Here is an 18,301-nt window from a genome sequence, read left to right as displayed (position 1 = left end):
TGAAGCAATTAAAAAGGTAAATAAAATGTTAGGTTATATCATAAAAGCCATTAAATTTAAGTCAAGGGAGGTTACACTCAAACAATATAATGCACTAGTAAAACTGCATCTGGCGCAGTTCTCTTCACCTCAGTACAAGAAAGACATAGCAGCACTTGAAGCTGTGCAGAGGAGAGTAACCAAGTGCATCCCTGGACTTAAGGACATGTCCTATTGTGACAGACGCAGAGAATTAAACCTGTTTAGTCTCGAGCGCAGGAGACTGTGTGGGCACCTAATCCAGGTGTTTAAAATCTTCAAAGGGATTCATAAAGTAGATCCAGCAACAATCTTTTGGCTTAAGGGTAAGTGATGTACTCGGTGACATCAGTAGAAATTAAGATGAAGTGTATTTAAAACTGAAGCCTTCTTTTATGCAAAGAGCTGTGGCACTCTAGAAAAAATTACCATGACATGTAGTTGAAGCAGAAACCTTGACAACCTTTAAGAAGTATCTGGATGAGATACTGGGACAGTTTAGTTATTAGCTAAACAAACAGTCCTGATGGACTGAATGGTCTCCTCTTATTTATCAAATTACTTATGTTCTTATATCCCATTCAGCAGTAAGTTCATTATGTTACTTAATTACATTGTGATTTTCTTGGGCCTCACGTCCTTACAGAATGAGTATCACGACATCATTCATGAGCTAATGTGATCATTTTACATTCAGTATTCAGCAGCTTCTTGTCATGTTTTGGTTGAAAGGAAAACATTTGTGAGTCATTACTGAAATGGAAAATCTCAGCAAAGCAAGAAGTCTGGAGGCACTTAAAATGGATGTGTTAGTCTCACAGCTCTCCGTTTTCATTTTACTCTCATACTGCAGCACTTGATTTGATTTCTCTGTATCTTTTTTTTTATTCTTCAAATGTGCCAGCCCAATGCAGATGGCACTACATCATTACTGGACTGGCACTACTACCAGGCATCATTGCCTAGAAATATCATCTAATTACTGTAATTCAGCCTCATATAAAAGTAGTTTTTATTTCACACAATTTTAAAATCAGTCTAATATCAAATTATTTTTTGTTTTGCAAAATTTTATATCATTTAATGAGAATAGCAAGAAGTATAAGGTACAATAAAATTTAAATAGAATTTACAGTGTATTAACTGACCAAAATCGGGTAAGACAGATGAGTGGTAAGATTAACGATTAAAATTGGTTAGTAAAGGGCAAACAGAATATTCAGGAAAAAATGCATGACATGTTTTTCATCCTTATTGAGCGACTGTTTGTATTATCTGGCAGATACTGTATCACATGTCTCTGATCTGCTTCTTGCAACTGAGAGGACATGGCGGATGTTGGCCAACCAGCCACAAGCGTTACCTGGTACGTAACCACCCAAAAATCAGATTGTGACTCAGACCTAAGAATATATATATGTATTTTTATTGAATCTGTCACTCCCTAAGGCTTTTTTAGTGTAAATCCCCAATTTTCAATAAGGGTCCCTCAAAAAAGTGAACCCTGCAACTGAAAAGGCCTGTATACTGCTACTGTTCATATAAATTCAGTTTTAGTTTTTCCAGAAAAACTTAAAATAAACTTAAAATAAACAGACATAATGGTGCTTTCAGTTTAGCAGCTTGTATTCAAATGCACTTTTTCTCAAACTAAATTTCATGGACACTTCACGGTTCTTTTGCTCTAACAATCTGGCTACACTTCCATCTTGGAATTAGTTGATGTTTATTTATTTGATGTTAGCAGGCATATGTTTATGTTCCTCTAACAATGAATTAAATATTCTTTACTGTAAAAAATAGAATATAAATATTAAACAGAGCAGTGCTGCAGAAAATATTAATTTTTTAACGGATGACATTATAAGATGCAGTGAGCTGCACTATGACTTCCTAGGAGTCGATTCCTGACAAAGTTCACATTTTACACCATTTGCAACTTTAAAACTGACATTGTTAATTTTCAGGGTTTTGTACAAGCTGTCTTTGGATGCTAAGTATACTGGTTTACTTTTTTGTAGTCAGATCATGTTAGACTTTCTCTTCTGGCAGATATACAGCATACCCTGGTTTTGTTAGGAAACCATGCACTGCAGGAACTGGTCCACTTTGTGAGCATTTTTTCTTTTTTTTAATTTGTATTTTTCACCTCTCTTTAAACTCTACCATTAACAAAGCATTCTAGGAATGCTTTTTAGGAAGAGAATTTAAGTCGCTGTTCACTGTCTGTCTGTTGCATGTACAATCTTTTCATTTCTTACACTGTTAAAATTTTTATTTCTTCCTTGAGGTTTAATGTAGTATCGGTGGGGCAGTCAACAATTCCACTTCTTGTCAGTAGATGTCACTATAATATCCATCCATTCATTATCCAACCTGCTATAGTCGAACTACAGGGTCACGGAGGTCTGCTGGAGCCAATCCCAGCCAACACATGGTGCAAGGCAGGAAACAAACCCTGGGCAGGGCACCAGCCCACCGCAGGGCACACCCACATACCAAGCACACACTAGGGACAATTTAGAATCGCCAATGCACCTAACCTGCATGTCTTTGGACTATGGGAGGAAACCGGAGTACCCGGAGGAAACCCACGCAGACATGGGTCACTGTAATATAGCATTGACATTCTCAAACCCTATTCACTGAAGTGAACATGATACTGATCTATTGAGAGACCTAAAAGATCTAAAGTCAAAATTGAACTATCTCTTAAAGAACATGATTGAGGAGGAGCTTTTGAAGAAGGAACACATTTTGTGCAATTAGAGAAATTGTTTATAGTAACTATGAAACTAGGCTCCATTTGCAGTTGATTCCTGCCTTGCTGCCAATGGTGTTTGATAAGCCATAACCCCCACAACCCTTATCTGGATTAAGCAGGTTTTACAATGGATTGATAAAGGCCTGCACTGATGGATAAACTGAATTTGGATGCGGGTAATTTTCTGTTTCTGAAAATACATTGATGAATCTTGTTATTAACCACAGCACCAATGCACAAGGAGCCTGAGTAGCAGCAGTACCTTAATGATATCATCATTGGTGGACTTGCACTGGACAAAAGAGGAGACGTCTGTGATGACGCCATTCATCTCAATGGCGACGACCCTCACAGGAATGGCAACAGTCTTTCCTGTCAGCACTGCTGTGTTGATGATTTCAATATCCTGCAGAAAGGCAAAGGCAAAAAAAAAAGATGAGCTAGTGGGTGTCTTCTACCTTCACACAAACCTTATATCTATCCATCCATTTTCATTTTTTTAATTTTATTCAAAGAAAATAACATTCCATACAATCAAGTCCAACTTATACAACAAGGACAATAACATTACATGAAATCAAGTCAAACTTAACAATACAGAATTCAACCCCAACTAGAGAGAAAGAAAAGAGAGCCAACAATAAGAGCAAATCTTTAAAAACAACAAAGAATGGAGAATGTCCTTTTTCCAGATATAAATTCTTATTCTAAACTGTTATTAATTAGATCTTGCCATATTTTTTAAAAGTTTTCAACTAATCCTCTAAGCGAGAATTAATTTCTTTTCCAATTTCAAATAGTATCAGTTACCCATTGACTTTTAACAGATGGGCTGAGATTCTTCCAAGTGAGCAATATAAGTCTACGTAACAGAAGTGTGGTATAGAAAATTACAGTTTGTTTGTTTCTCCATTTAAAGACCATCTGGGAGTACACCAAACACAACTGGTAATGGGTTAGGAGTAATTGTAACACCAAGGCCGTCTGAGAGGCATTCTAAGATTTTTGTCCAGAATGATGTTAATTTGGTGCAGCTCAAAGCATGTGGCCCAGTGAGGCACCTAGACTGCAACATTCACAGGTTGAATCTTGGCCTGGATACATTTTGGACAATTTTAACCAAGATAAATGTGCTCAATAAAAGATTTTAATCTGAATGATTGAATGCTTTGTGCATATTCTATGCATGGCTGCTTTCCACTCCTTTTCTGAGATATTAGGCGAAAGATCCTCTCTCCACCATACCCTGAGATTTTTAAAAGGAAAAGACTTTAATATGTTTTTACATATTATTGAGACACTGTCTGAGTCTTCAAGACTGATCAGTATTTCTTCTGGAAAAGAAATAGGTGAAAACTGAGTTTTTTTTTATCAAAAATTTCTGATTTGAAAGCAGTGGAAAAATTGTGTTGATGGGAAGTTAAATTTGAAGTGTAATTGTTCAGAAGATGCAAATACATTATCTATATACAGTTCTCTAAGTGTTTTAATCCCAAGCATTAAATACTGTGTAGGTTTGAGAAGGTAGAAAAAAGGTTGATTATCATGCAGTGGTTCAACAGATAAAAGCTTCTCAGTCTTAAAGTGATTCCTGCATTGGTTCCATATTCTGAGTGACTGATGGAGAAGTGGATTATTTGCAGTATATTGATGATAATATATATTTACTGGAATGCCCATCAATTTCCAATCTATCTATTTTATAACCCACTTTCCCTTTTAGGTTGATGAGGATTTATGAGTCTATATCAGCTTATTCTTGGATAAGGAACCAATCCATCACAGGATACAGTCACACATATAGCCATATTCAACTGCCTTTAAATATTAAAATGCACTCATTTATCACCTGCAAGTCCATCAGAAAATTCATAATTGTTTGATTTAAACAATCCCTCTGAATTCAAGAACGAAAATAGCTGCTAGTATGTGCTAACTGTAGCCTCTTGTGAGCAAACCGGCAATACTGGAAAAATGAAAATTTTGTCTGAAGAGCTGGTTGGTGATTTAACAAGACTGTCTTTGCATTGTGGGTTGTGGCCTTATGGTCTGTAAAGTACAAGGTTGGCAGCTCAGGTAATGCCACTGAATCACTCTGTGGCTACTTAAACTGCTAGTGATCCTGCTTTAAAGATATGATACAGTAGTTTAATACTGCACCTGTAAAGCCCCTTGAGAAGGTGTTCCCTATAAAAATGTGTTCTGTATGACTATAACATTAATTATGAATGAGATTTGTTCTTTAGAAAAAACAAATTTGTGTTAACAACTGCTTTTCTACAACATTTCTGAGGAAACAGCCACATGTTAGGGTTTATAGGATCCTAGCAAGCTGGTATATAGCATTTGGAGGAAAGGGAGATGAGAGGAGAGGAGAACAGTTGCTTTGGGGTATGAAAGAGAAAGAGATGTTGAACTGAGAAACACCAGAGCTCAAAATCATGCTGAACTTATTATAAATCTCTCTGTGTTCTCAAATTGTTATTAAGTAAATCAAATGATGGCCCAATTACATCTCGTTAAGTTCAATACACCTCTCTATCTCTTCTACCCACTGGTGTAACAGTTTCTTTAGTACTGTATAATGAGATGTAGTGAGTGACTCTAACATTTGATCAATGATACATCTCCACTCTAGCAGGATTAAAGCCCCTGACTTTTAAAGATACAACCCACAACACTTTTGGGTATCTTTGTCACTATTCATATTAAGTCAAGGTCTGTAGCACTCAAGTGCATCAAGGTAATTTAAAAGGAATATGCAACCCAAGCCAAGCCTTGAAGAGTCAAATACCTTTACATTGTTCAAAAATTTAGTGGTATTCTTGACAAATTCGGCATTAATGCCATGTTTGCAGTTCACATGAGAATGATGGCTATTATGGATTAGCTTCATTCTGAGACAGTGATGCTTAATAATAAGGGAATTCAAAGTACACCATAGATACCTAAATGACTAGGTAAGATACACAATATGAACAAAAGCTTGTGGACACCTGACATCACACACCTGTATTAGCTTGTTGGACATCCCATTCCAAAACCACAGGCATTAATATGGAGTTGGACTCCTCCTTTATGGCTATAACAGCCACTACTCTTCTGGAAAGGCTTTCCACAGGATTTTAGAGTATGTCTGTGGGAATTTGTGCCCATTCAGCCAAAAAAGCATTTGTGAGGTTTGTTACTGATGTTGGATGAGCATACTTGGTTTGCAGTTTCAACTCATCCCATTAGTGTTCAATAGGGTTGAGTTTAGGGCTCTGTGCAGGAGACTCAAGTTCCTCCATATTACCTAACTTTGTACAGAAGGATACAGTCATGCTGGAACAAAAAAGGGCCAACCCCAAACTGTTGTCACAAAGTTGAAAGTGGACAATCCCAGATTCATCCATCAGACTGCTAGATACTGAAGCATGATTCATCACTACAGAGAGCCTGTTTCCATAGCTCCTGAGTCCAATGGCAGCATGTTTTAAACCACTCCAACCAACATTTGGCTTTGCGAATCTTAGGCTTACGTTCAACTGCTTGGCCATGGTAAACCCATTTCGTGAAGCTTCCGATGTAAGGTTCTTGTGTTGATGTTGCTTCCAGAGGCAGTTTGGAGTTCGTTTTTGGGTGATTCAACACAAGACAGGCCATTTTCATGCCCTATGAGCTTCTTTACTCAGCAGCTCTACTGCGTGAACTTTGGTGGTCTACCACTTGGTGACTGAACATCTAGACACTTCCCCAAAGCAGCACTTACAGGTAACCAATGAAGATATAGCAGAACGGAAATTTCACATACTGACTTGTAGCAAAGGTGGCCTTCTATGACAGTACCACATTTAAAGCCACTGAGCTCTTCACTATGACCCATTCTACTGTCAATATTTGTCAATTGAGACTGCATGGCTATGTGCTTTATTTTAGGCACCTGTTAACAATGGGTGCAGCTGAAACACCTGAACTCAGTGATCTGGATACAGTGGATGTATGCATGGTACAGTATGTGCAAAGTGTGGCTCTTGGTCAAATAAGTGCTGCAAAATGAAGGGAACACATTCCTACTGTAATAAGAGAGTGTGAAGAATATCAGTTATTAGCTTTGTACAGATCAGCATTAGACATTTGAAGGAAGACCAGACTATTACTAGACAGAGAGACACAGGTAGAGACTATCATTTTTCTCAAAGTGTCCTATCCTGATATGTTCAGAAAATAATATAACGCATATTTATTTTTAAATGACTATATGCATTAACATGTTTCAAAAAAAGATGGATGAGATTTATTTTTAAATTTATTTTATTAAAATGAGTTGCTAATTTCCTATGTATTTTGTCCATAAGACCATTCCTCCTTGCAGAGAAACCTTTAGAAAAAAAGCAGTACCTTTGTTTGACTCATTGTCTCAAGCACTAGTTGAAGCTGTACTGTAGCACTGCTGGTTTTGTTTTTTGGTCTTTGGTATAACTCTGAAAACCTTGAGAGGCTGCATACTAGTACACACTGAAATGTTGCTCTCAGTGAAACTACTAAATGATATAACTGCCAGGAAGAATTCTTATCTTCTTTTTTCCAGTATTTTTCTGGCTACTTTACCATCTTACATCTGCTCATATATATATCCAATGCATGGCTACACTTATTTTGTACTGTACAGTTTCTAAATTGCTTAATAGAACAATTTGTGATAGTGCTCTCTATGAATGGCACTGTATTTTGTGAATTTCCCCTTGGGATTAATAAAGTATCTATCTATCTATCTATCTATCTATCTATCTATCTATCTATCTATCTATCTATCTATCTATCTATCTATCTATCTATCCGTCTAACAATAATAATAATAAAATAAAATTTTCAAGCCCACTTAATCTGATTCAAAATCATAAGGGTTCAAAGCAGTAACCAGTACATCACAGGGTCCATTTATGGGTCCAGTTTAGACTCGCCAATTAATCCGACCTGCATGTCCTTGGGAATATGGCAGAAAAAAACATGCAGAGAACTCCACATAGGCAATGATCAGGATCAAGATTCAATGTGGACATGGTGCTAACCAGTGGACCACCATTCTTCCCAAGACATTGTGGGGAACAGCCCGGACACAGAGAGGTAGACGTCATAGTTTCACCGAACACACGTTTATTTACAATGTGTACAACACAATAGTGCACACAACCCAGTGCTGAAGCACCAATCACCCCTTTAAGTCCTGGCCACAACACAATGCCTTTCACAGTCTCTGGTCCGCCTCCACTCCTCTCCACCAAGCTTCGTCCTCTTCCACCCGAGTCTTGCCCATGACTGGAGGGAGGCGGCCCCTTTTATTCATCCCGGAAGGACTCCCGGTGCATCCTGAGGGGCTCCGTAGCCACACCCCTGTGTGGCGGAAGCTCTGACGGTACATCCGGAAGTCCTCCGGGTGTCCACAATCCTCTTCCCCCTAGTACTTCCGGGTGTGGCGGAAGTACTGAGGTCCAGGGCTCCCAAGGCATCAGGGCGCCCCCTGGCGGTGACCACGGGTCCCTACAGGGTTGAGCTTCCATGCTCTGTACCCCTGGCCCCCAAAGCAACCAGAGCGGATGCCCCCTCATGTTCTGGAGGAGGTATGAGCCCTCCTTCGGTCCTACTGGGCATCCCGTCCGGGTAGGAACCCCAGCCGGGTGCCACAACATTTTATTAATATACCTGCATAGATTTTCATGCCTACTTAATCCAATTCTGGGTTTTGAGGAGCTAGAGCCTATCTTGACAGAAATAGATGCAAGACAGAAACCATCAACAGTATGGCAGTACAATTATATGCAATTCTATTTACTTAAATTTTATAATTTATAAATAATTATATTAATTAATTAGATTTACTTATTAATTCTTTCCAGATTTGCATAATAAAGGTGACAAAGACCCTTATAAATGAATTTATTTGCTGAAGACTATTTGTATGAAAATATTGAAGAAAGGGTTCTAAGTAAAAACTTAACAAGAAAGTTAAGTTTTCCAGTGGCAATAAAATTATGATGCAGCAAGCAACGGTGAAGACACAACAGCATTGATCTGAACTTGATTCTCTGCCCCCTCCAATAAAGTGCACAATCGACCCATCCTCTCCAAGCATGACATTATTGGAAGACTTGCAAAATGAAACTCTCTCAGGCTTTATTGTGGCCCTGAGAGAAACCCTTGAAGCAACTGGCGTGGCTGGATTGATCCTTCAATTCAATAAGAAGAAATATCTGATAACAGAGAGCTAACTCCTGAGTAAAGCTGTCCCTGTCCTGATTTTGGCAAGAGAACACTGAAGAATATGCTGCACCAGGATCAGATGTCCAGATAGCCTCCTGTCATTCTGATCATCAGAATCTGAATTTCTCTGTAATTGGTTTGTGAAAGTGATTTCAGTCAAAGATGTAGCAATTTGTAGTCAACTTAGTGTTCAGCGCTCACTGAGTCTGCTTTCTGATCTGGTCATAGTCTGGGTGGGGAGACTGAACATTGTCCTAACCCGTACTGTACAGTATGCATATAAGGATTTCTAAAGGGATTCAGGCTAATTATTTGGTGAAGAAGATAAACATATGATAGTTTATTTGATAACACTATGACCCCATACTGAGTATGTGCATGAATATGACCAACCACAGACTGGTGTTTGATATTGACCTTGGAGCCAAAAGTTGCCAGGATAAACTACTGCTTCCTTCTATCTGGTGTTTGTCGCTATGACTGGCAAATTTAATGATGGCCCTCCCTGTACTCTGTCCATATTTACCCAAAATATTAGAAGTTCAGCCAGAAAATAGAACCTTAGATCTGCTGTGTGTGTTACTGCTTGTAATATTTGTAAGCAGCTTGCTGGAATAATATAGATAGATAGATAGATAGATAGATAGATAGAGATAGATAGATAGATAGATAGATAGATAGATAGATAGATAGATAGATAGATAGATAGATAGATAGATAGATAGATAGATAGATAGATAGATAGATAGATACTTTATTAATCCCAATGGGAAATTCACATATATAGTGGAGCATGGTAGCGTGTCGGGAGCAGTTCCCGGGAATGATGCAGCGTGGGCATTTCCGTACTTACAGGTGCATCTCAATAAATTAGAATATTATTGAAAAGTTAATTTATTTCAGTAATTCAATTCAAAAAGTGAAACTCATATATTATATAGATTAATTACACACAGAGTGATATATTTCAACTGTTTATTTCTTTTCATTTTGCCGATTATGGCTTAGGTAATGAAAATTCAAAATTCAGTATCTCAGAAAATTAGAATATTACATAAGACCAACAAAAAGAAATTATTTTTAATATAGAAATGTTGGACTACTGAAAAGTATGTCCATGTACGCACTCAATACTTGGTCAGGACTCCTTTTGTATGAATTACTGCATCAATGCAGCGTGGCATGGAGGCGATCAGCCTGTGGAACTGCCGAGGTGTCATGGAAGCCCAGGATGCTTTGATAGCGGCTTGTAGCTCATCAGCATTGTTGGGTCTGGTGTCTCTCATCTTCCTCCTGACAATACCCCATAGATTCTCTATGGGGTTTAGGTCAGGTGAGTTTGCTGGCCAATCAAGCACAGTGATACCATGGTCATTAAACCAGGTATTGATACTTTTGGTAGTGTGGGCAGGTGCCAAGTCCTGCTGGAAAATGAAATCAGCATCTCCATAAAGCTCTAAAATTTCCTGGTAGACGGCTGTCCTGACTTTGGACTTGATAAAACACAGTGGACCAACACCAGCATATAACATGGCTCCCGAAATCATCACTGTGGAAACTTCCCACTGGACCTCAAGCAACTTGGATTCTGTGCCTCTCCACTTTTCCTCCAGACTCTGGAACCTTGATTTCCAAACGAAATGCAAAATTTACTTTCATCTGAAAAAGGGACTTTGGACCACTGAGCAACAGTCCAGTCCGTTTTCTCTTTAGCCCAGGTAAGATGCTTCTGACATTGTCTCTGGTTCAAGAGTGGCTTGACACAGGGAATGCGACAGTTGTAGCCCTTGTGAAATTCCCCAAAATTCTTGAATGGGCTGTGCCTCACAATTCTCTCAAGGCTGTGGTTATCCCTGTTGCTTGTGCACCTTTTTCTGCCACATTTTTTCCTTCCACTCAGCTTTCCATTAATATGCTTGGATACGGCACTCTGAACAGCCAGCTTCTTTAGCAATGAGCTTTTGTGGCTTACCCTCCTTGTGGAGGGTGTCAATGACCATCTTCTGGACAACTGTCAAGCCAGCAGTCTTCCCCATGATTGTATGGTCAACTGAACCAGGCTGAGAGACAATTTAAAGACTCAGGAGACCTTTGCAGGTGTTTTGGGTTAATTAGCTGAGTGGAGTGTGACACCATGAGTCTACAACATTTCATTTTTTCACAATATTTAATAATTTTCTGAGATACTGAATTTTGGGTTTTCATTAGCTATAAGCCATAATCAGCAAACTGAAAAGAAATAAATGCTTGAAATATATCACTCTGTGTGTAATGAATCTATATAATATATGGGTTAATTGAATCACTGAAATAAATTAACTTTTTGATGATATTCTGATTTATTGAGATGCACCTGTAAGTGCATAAGTGCGGAGGCGCCCGTGACCGTAACTGGTGCAGGGAGCTGCTAATTGCCACATCTGTGCCATGTCCCCATATATAAAGGAGAAGCACAAGTGCGGAAGGGGAGAAATAAAGAGGAAAAAAAAGAGAAAAAGGAGAGAGGTTAAGCAGAGAAGGCGGCAAGAGGCTATAAAAGCTGGTGTAGGAGAGAGCGAACAAATGAGCGAGAGAGAGAGCACAGGCTCGCTGGTGAGAAAAGGCATGTAGCTGGGAGGAGAGCCTAGGAAGAGTGTTTGGCTAACACTCGGGGCAGATGGATTGGGTCACTCCTGCTGAGCATTTTAGAGGAGCAGGAGTGACCATGACTATGGACGGTTCTCCGTGGAAGGCAGCGGAGGTCGAGGAGGCTTGGAAGGGAGAGCCCCAGTGTGAACGCCCTGGTCACTGGGGACCTGAGTCTCGGTCTGGCGAGGGAGCTGTACGTAGCCAAGGGACAGAAGACTGCCAGACCAGTTGAATGTCAGATGCACCTGCCGATAGGATGACTCCCCTGTTGCAAGGCCTGTATGGGAGAAACAGGATAGCTGCCAGTTAAAATGAGAGGGCACCTGGTTTTTAAAAAGGGACTGCTTCCAGCCTGTTGATTTTTAACCTTGTTTTAATTGGTTGTATTTTTTGGCTTTTAACCTCCACTTTTCACCTTGTTTTTATGGATTATTTATTTATGGATGTTTTGGAAACACTGCACTATTTATTTGAACACTGTTTTGTTTTCTTTTTGTTAATAATAAAAAAGTTAGTTTATTGATGGTGCTAATAATAAAAAAGTTAGTTAATTGATGGTGTCGGGTTCAAGAGGCTCCCAAAAACTGAAAGAGGGAGCATGGAGTAGGACCAAAGTACACAAAGTAGCAAACTTTTGCCAAGATAACAGCTGAACTGTGGTAACCCTTTTGATTCAGAATGCCAGACACTCTTTTAAAATCGCCACCTCTGCTTCCAGCAAAAGAAACCCAGACCATCATACTCCATGTTTGACAGTTAGTGTCACACACCAAGGAACCACCCTTTCACCAACTTGATGGCATACAAACACCTAGTGTGATATGCAAAGATTTCAAAGTTTGATCCATCGGTCTATATGACTTTCTTCCAGTCTGCAGTAGTCCACAGCCGGTATTTCAAGGACCTATTTTGTCCTTTAAAGAATGACTTTCTTACTGCCGCTCGCCCTGTCAAATCTATGCCACAAAGTAATTTCATAGTAGAAACAGAGACTTCCTTTTTTCGCCCATTGTTAAGCTGTGCTTAAAGCTGTCCTGCTGTGAGGCGCCTATGATCACACAAGCTGGTGACCCTCAGAAACTTGTCTTCTGATTGAGTTGTGACTTTGGGCCTGTCAGAGTTTCTTCCAGGTTCCAATTGCCTTCAGATTGAGTAGGAAACTGGACTCACTGACACTATGATTTGACTATGATTTCTTTTGCAATTTTTGTAAATGAAAGGCCTACACTCCTGTCTCATTTCATTTGTTAATTATTGTTTTTTGCCATTATCGCTGGAATTTACAACTTTCTACAGTGCAATATTTTCTAAAGTAGTATGTCAGAGGATGTAGTAACACAGTCTGTTCCAGCTCTGCTTTATGACAGCCAGAGGGTTTTTAAGTAATCCACAGAGGTTGGGATGCCTGTACCAATTGTTTGCTTGAAGTTACAAGGCTTAATTTACATATATTGCTGCAGAACTTCTGTAGGTTGTAACCTATTAATTGTTCCCTGAAGAAGGCCCATTTGTAATATTCTGAAATTTCCTTTTTTGAGTTTTTGCTAACTTAAACTTTAAATGTAAACCTCTGGCCGTTTACTGCTTACCTTTTCACCATTTTAGGTCATTAACTGCATTTCAATTGATTAAATTTGAAGAAAAACTAGAAAAGCTGACTTGTTCTAAAAAATTTGACTGGTTTCTATCTAAAACAGTATTTTCAGAAATTTAATTTGCATCTGGTTTATTAAACTGAAATTGCTAGAAAACATTCAAACTAATAAGCACATTGGAAACTGCAATCCTTTGCTGTCCTAAATTGGATAAAATAGGTCATAAAATGAATGGCTATATGAACCACATCACCTAACCCAACTCTACAGTTTTACTGTATCTCATTTTAAAAAGTATTCCTTGATTTGTTTCTGTTTTTACCACTGTAACTCAGTTTTCAATAATTTTATTCTGGCCTAGAATAACAACCATCTCTTGCAGTTCTGCCCCATCATTTCAGTCAAATCAAGGTTTAGTTTGATATTTTGCAGTGGAACACACCAGTGATTTAGCAGAGAATCAGTCAAGCATTACAGGCCAGTTGAACACCACCTTTCACATTTTTTTGCTGTAAGATATGATAAAGACAAGAAACAGTCACTGTGTTATCCTTTAAAAGTCTGTAATCCTTGAGTGTAATACATAATCAGAGCAATATTTAAAAAAAATTGACAGATGTACAAAGAAAGTCTGTCTTTGTAGCAAAAATGAACTAGAAACCACAAAACTGAAGGCACAAATCTTGCATATGACTCACTGGCTGATCCCAAGCTTCCACTCAGACAATAAAGACACAGTTTTATTATGTATTCTTGTAATGTGTGTTTAATTGGGTTTCATCCAAAAAGATGCTACAAAGAACAATCAAAAAAGGTTTGTGCAGTAAACATCACTTACTCACAAGCAATATACAAACTTACCTGACATTTTAGAACTTTTTTAACCATTTTGAATTGTTAAGTAGCCAGATAACAATAAATCACTATGTTAAAAAATAATAGTACTTGTACAGAAAACTATAGATCTGTCATCCAAAAATGTATTGTACTGTAGAAGAATATGCAAAATCCAAAAATGAATTATCAACCACTGCAAGCAACAATTCTGTATTAAGAGACAGCTAGCATGGTTTCAGGTAGTTGCAGTGGTAAGTGCCAGAGAAGACACATCTCAAATGGGAAATCATGATCTGCCCAGAATGCCCTGTCAGTCCGTTCTCCACCTGGGTTATACTATAACTGAGTAGGAATCTTCCAAGCACCCAATGGTCAGCAGCAATATCTGCCTGCAGTATTCCTAAGTTTTTTTAAGAGCCACTGTGGGATGGTGACTGACCCAGAAGTGTGTCCTGTAAGACTATATGGGCACCAAAAATTCCTCACTAAGTAGCTTTATAAGGGCATCCACTTTCTCAGTTAGGTATCTTGCAGTCAGGAGAAGAGCAAAGGAAGGGGACACTGGGCAGTAGGACGGAACATGTTATCTTCAAGAGGTGAATGGTTAGCCCAAATGTGCTTAGACGGACATGAGGTAAGGCATAGACTTTATTTTGTTGTTCCTTCCATTTGTTCTCCCCCTTTGTTAATCTTATTTCTGTCTTACCAACCTGTAACTGGACTAAGCATATTTTTTTGAGTATGGGAATAGCACCAGACAGCTCCTGCCTTGTCACATAGTAAGGGTACAATTTACAGTGTACAAGTCACCTTCTATGGCATGTTGGTACATTTGTTCAGCACTGCAGGTTTACAGCTCCATCATCTTACTGACTTCATGAGTTCAGCTCTTTGAGAACCTGTAATGGATTCAGAAGGAATTCATAGACTAACAATCCATGCCCAGAGATGTAACAAAGCAAACGCTACTGGCAAGCAATACTTGGAAGCACAATGTCTTGGGACTGGTTAACGTACTCCACACCAGGAGGGGTCTATAAACCTTTAAACTGCTGTTTTTCCTCTTGGCCTTCTTCACTATGTTTGAAAATTAATGTTCAAAATCTGACTTCCTAGAATTAGACCTTTAAAACAGGGAGAGGTGAATTTCTATCTGTAAAGATCCCAGACTTTTAATTCTGTGTTCAAGTAACACACAATTAACAGTTAAAATAACCTCAGTAAGCAGTATGGATAAATACTGTGAAGTGACAAGAGATCAGGGGGAATGACCAAAGATGGTGCAACTGACCATCATCCTCTGATCCTTAAGACTGGTTTCCTTGTTTTATGCTCACTCTCTCCTCTTAGATTTGATGGTTTTGTGTAGAGTACAGTCGAACAGGCTGAGTTTCCCATGTTTAAGACTTTTCTGCTTTTTTTATTGATCCATTTTCAGCAAGTACACAATTTAACTTTAGGATGGTGGGGAGTAGTGGCTTATTTTGACAGCATTACGCTCACGGCACTAACCAACCCTTTAATCTGTCTATCCATCAATCCCTCTGTCTTCTTATTCTTTTATCTACTACAGGGTCTAAATTGGCAGCAGGTGGATCTGTGGATGGGCCACCAGCCCACTGAAGAATATATAAACACATAGAGGGCCAATTGAATGTTGCCAATGAATCTAACCTGCACATCTTTATGATGTGGAAGGAAACCTGTGAAAACCTATGCAAACACAGGTATAAGATTCAAACTGACTGGGCTGAGATCTGAACACAGGACTCCAGAACTGTTTAGGCCTTTCTTTTCCCTTCATTTGTCATAATGTTAAAGCTCCATAGCAAAGTCCCAGCAATACACTAGATGTTGTTACTGTTCATCTTCAAATGAAAGTCATGACAAAGCCATACCACTGTCTACTTTCTTTTTTCAACATATTTCTGGACTGTAAAAAATTAATTATGCCCAGCAGGCTACAAGTTACAACAGAGAGATTAATAAAAGGGATTTCCTCCTCTGTGTGTTGGCTTATACGACTGACAGAAAGCACACAGGTAAAGTCGGAAAAAGGAAAAAAAAGAAGAGCTGGAGGTCTAACATTGGCTCTACTTCAGGAAACATTTAAGCATCAAGACAAAGTGAAGCAATAAAAATATCACATTTAAAGGCTAAAGCTGGAATTAAAGATGAGAAAAAGCTTGTGAAAATAATGAAGAGAAAACATTTATGAAACAAATGGGAAGATAAACATTAGGAATAGCCAAATGTAGATGAGATGTGTTCTAAAAATAAGCACTTGAGAAGTGGACAAGAAGGTTTGATTAAAACCAAGCACTAAACCAATCAGAGAACCAGAAGTTTAAGTGTCAACACAGGGAAGTATGAAGAGAAATGTCAGTATCACAGGAAGCATGAAAAGGTAATAATATAAGAAGATTTTGGTAGAGAACAGGCCTTTTAGTCTAACATATTCATTGACCTTTATGCATGGAAATCTTAAAAAAAAATATCAGATTGAGATTTGAAGGTCCCAAAATATAGTGGTCTACTAATATATTTGGGTAACTTACTCCACATAACAATGTCATTCTGAGTAAAGTAATATTTCCAAACATTTATGCAACATTTACCCTCCTTTCATTTGGGACACTGGGTTCTAGATGTCTTCCACCACATTAATTCCCTTCATAATTTTGAACACTTTCTAATCTCTCTTTTCTTAACTAAAAAGAGTCAACTCCTTCAATCCCAGTTCATAGCTAATACCTTGAAGTCCTGGAATAAGTCTAATTGCCTCTGGGTTTTTTCTATTATTTGTACAATGATTTTATAAAATGCAAAGCAAAACTTCGTGCAATGTTCCGAGTCAGGCCTCACAAGTGCAGCATCTATCTTAAGCACAACCTCTCATGAATTACACATGATACAGTGAGCTATGCAATCCAACATCCTATCAAGCCTGCTTTATCAATTCTATACCTTATGTGGATTAATCTACTAGGATTCCCACAACCTTCAAGTTTAAGACTCCTCAAGGTGTAATTACAGTTAGGTCCATAAATATTTGGACAGAGACAACTTTTTTCTAATTTTGGTTCTGTACATTACTACAATGAATTTTAAATGAAACAACTCTGATGCAGTTGAAGTGCAGACTTTCAGCTTTAATTCAGTGGGGTGAACAAAACGATTGCATAAAAAATGTGAGGAAACTAAAGCATTTTTTAACACAATCCCTTCATTTCAGGGGCTCAAAAGTAATTGGACAATTGACTCAAAGGCTATTACATGGGCAGGTGTGGGCAAGTCCATCGTTATGTCATTATCAATTAAGCAGATAAAAGGCCTGGAGTTGATTTGAGGTGTGGTGCTTGCATGTGGAAGATTTTGCTGTGTACAGACAACATTCGGTCAAAGGAGCTCTCCATGCAGGTGAAAGAAGCCATCCTTAAGCTGCGAAAACAGAAAAAACCCATCTGAGAAATTGCTACAATATTACGAGTGGTAAAATCTACAGTTTGGTACATCCTGAGAAAGAAAGCAAGCACTGGTGAACTCAACAACGCAAAAAGACCTGGACGTCCACGGAAGACAACAGTGGTGGATGATCGCAGTATCATTTCCATGGTGAAGAGAAACCCCTTCACAACAGCCAAGCAAGTGAACAACAGTCTCCAGATGGTAGGCATATCGATATCCAAGTCTACCATAAAGAGAAGATTGCATGAAAGTAAATACACAGGGTGCACTGCAAGGTGCAAGCCACTCATAAGCTTCAAGAATAGAAAGGCTAGATTGGACTTTGCTAAAGAACATCTAAAAAAGCCAGCACAGTTCTGGAAAAACATTCTTTGGACAAATGAAACCAAGATCAACCTCTACCAGAATGACGGCAAGAAAAAAGTATGGAGAAGGTGTGGAACAGCTCATTATCCAAAGCATACCACATCATCTGTAAAACACGGTGGAGGCAGTGTGATGGCTTGGGCGTGCATGGCTGCCAGTGGCACTGGGACACTAGTGTTTATTGATGATGTGACACAGGACCGAAGCAGCCGAATGAATTCTGAGGTGTTCAGAGACATACTGTCTGCTCAAGTCCACTTAAATGCAGTCAAATTGATTGGGCGGCGTTTCATGATACAGATGGACAATGACCCAAACATACAGCCAAAGCAATCCAGGAGTTTATTAAAGCAAAGAAGTGGAAAATTCTTGAATCGCCAAGTCA

At 38.7% G+C, this 18,301-nt stretch overlaps 1 protein-coding gene across 1 annotated transcript in view; it reads right to left on the bottom strand.

Moving 5' to 3' along the window:
- Positions 1–18,301, bottom strand: part of tmem132e (transmembrane protein 132E) — a 636,104-nt gene that overhangs the window by 36,902 nt on the left and 580,901 nt on the right. The window contains exon 5 of the mRNA XM_028807114.2: positions 3,045–3,188. Coding sequence (XP_028662947.1) covers positions 3,045–3,188 — 144 coding nt within the window. The remainder of the gene's footprint in view (positions 1–3,044; positions 3,189–18,301) is intronic.

The sequence above is a fragment of the Erpetoichthys calabaricus genome, chromosome 8 (assembly GCF_900747795.2).
Source record: "Erpetoichthys calabaricus chromosome 8, fErpCal1.3, whole genome shotgun sequence".
NCBI classification, from domain to species: Eukaryota; Metazoa; Chordata; class Cladistia; order Polypteriformes; family Polypteridae; genus Erpetoichthys; species Erpetoichthys calabaricus.
Note: the sequence above shows the minus strand (reverse complement) of the source record. Positions and strands in the feature narration are given on the sequence as shown.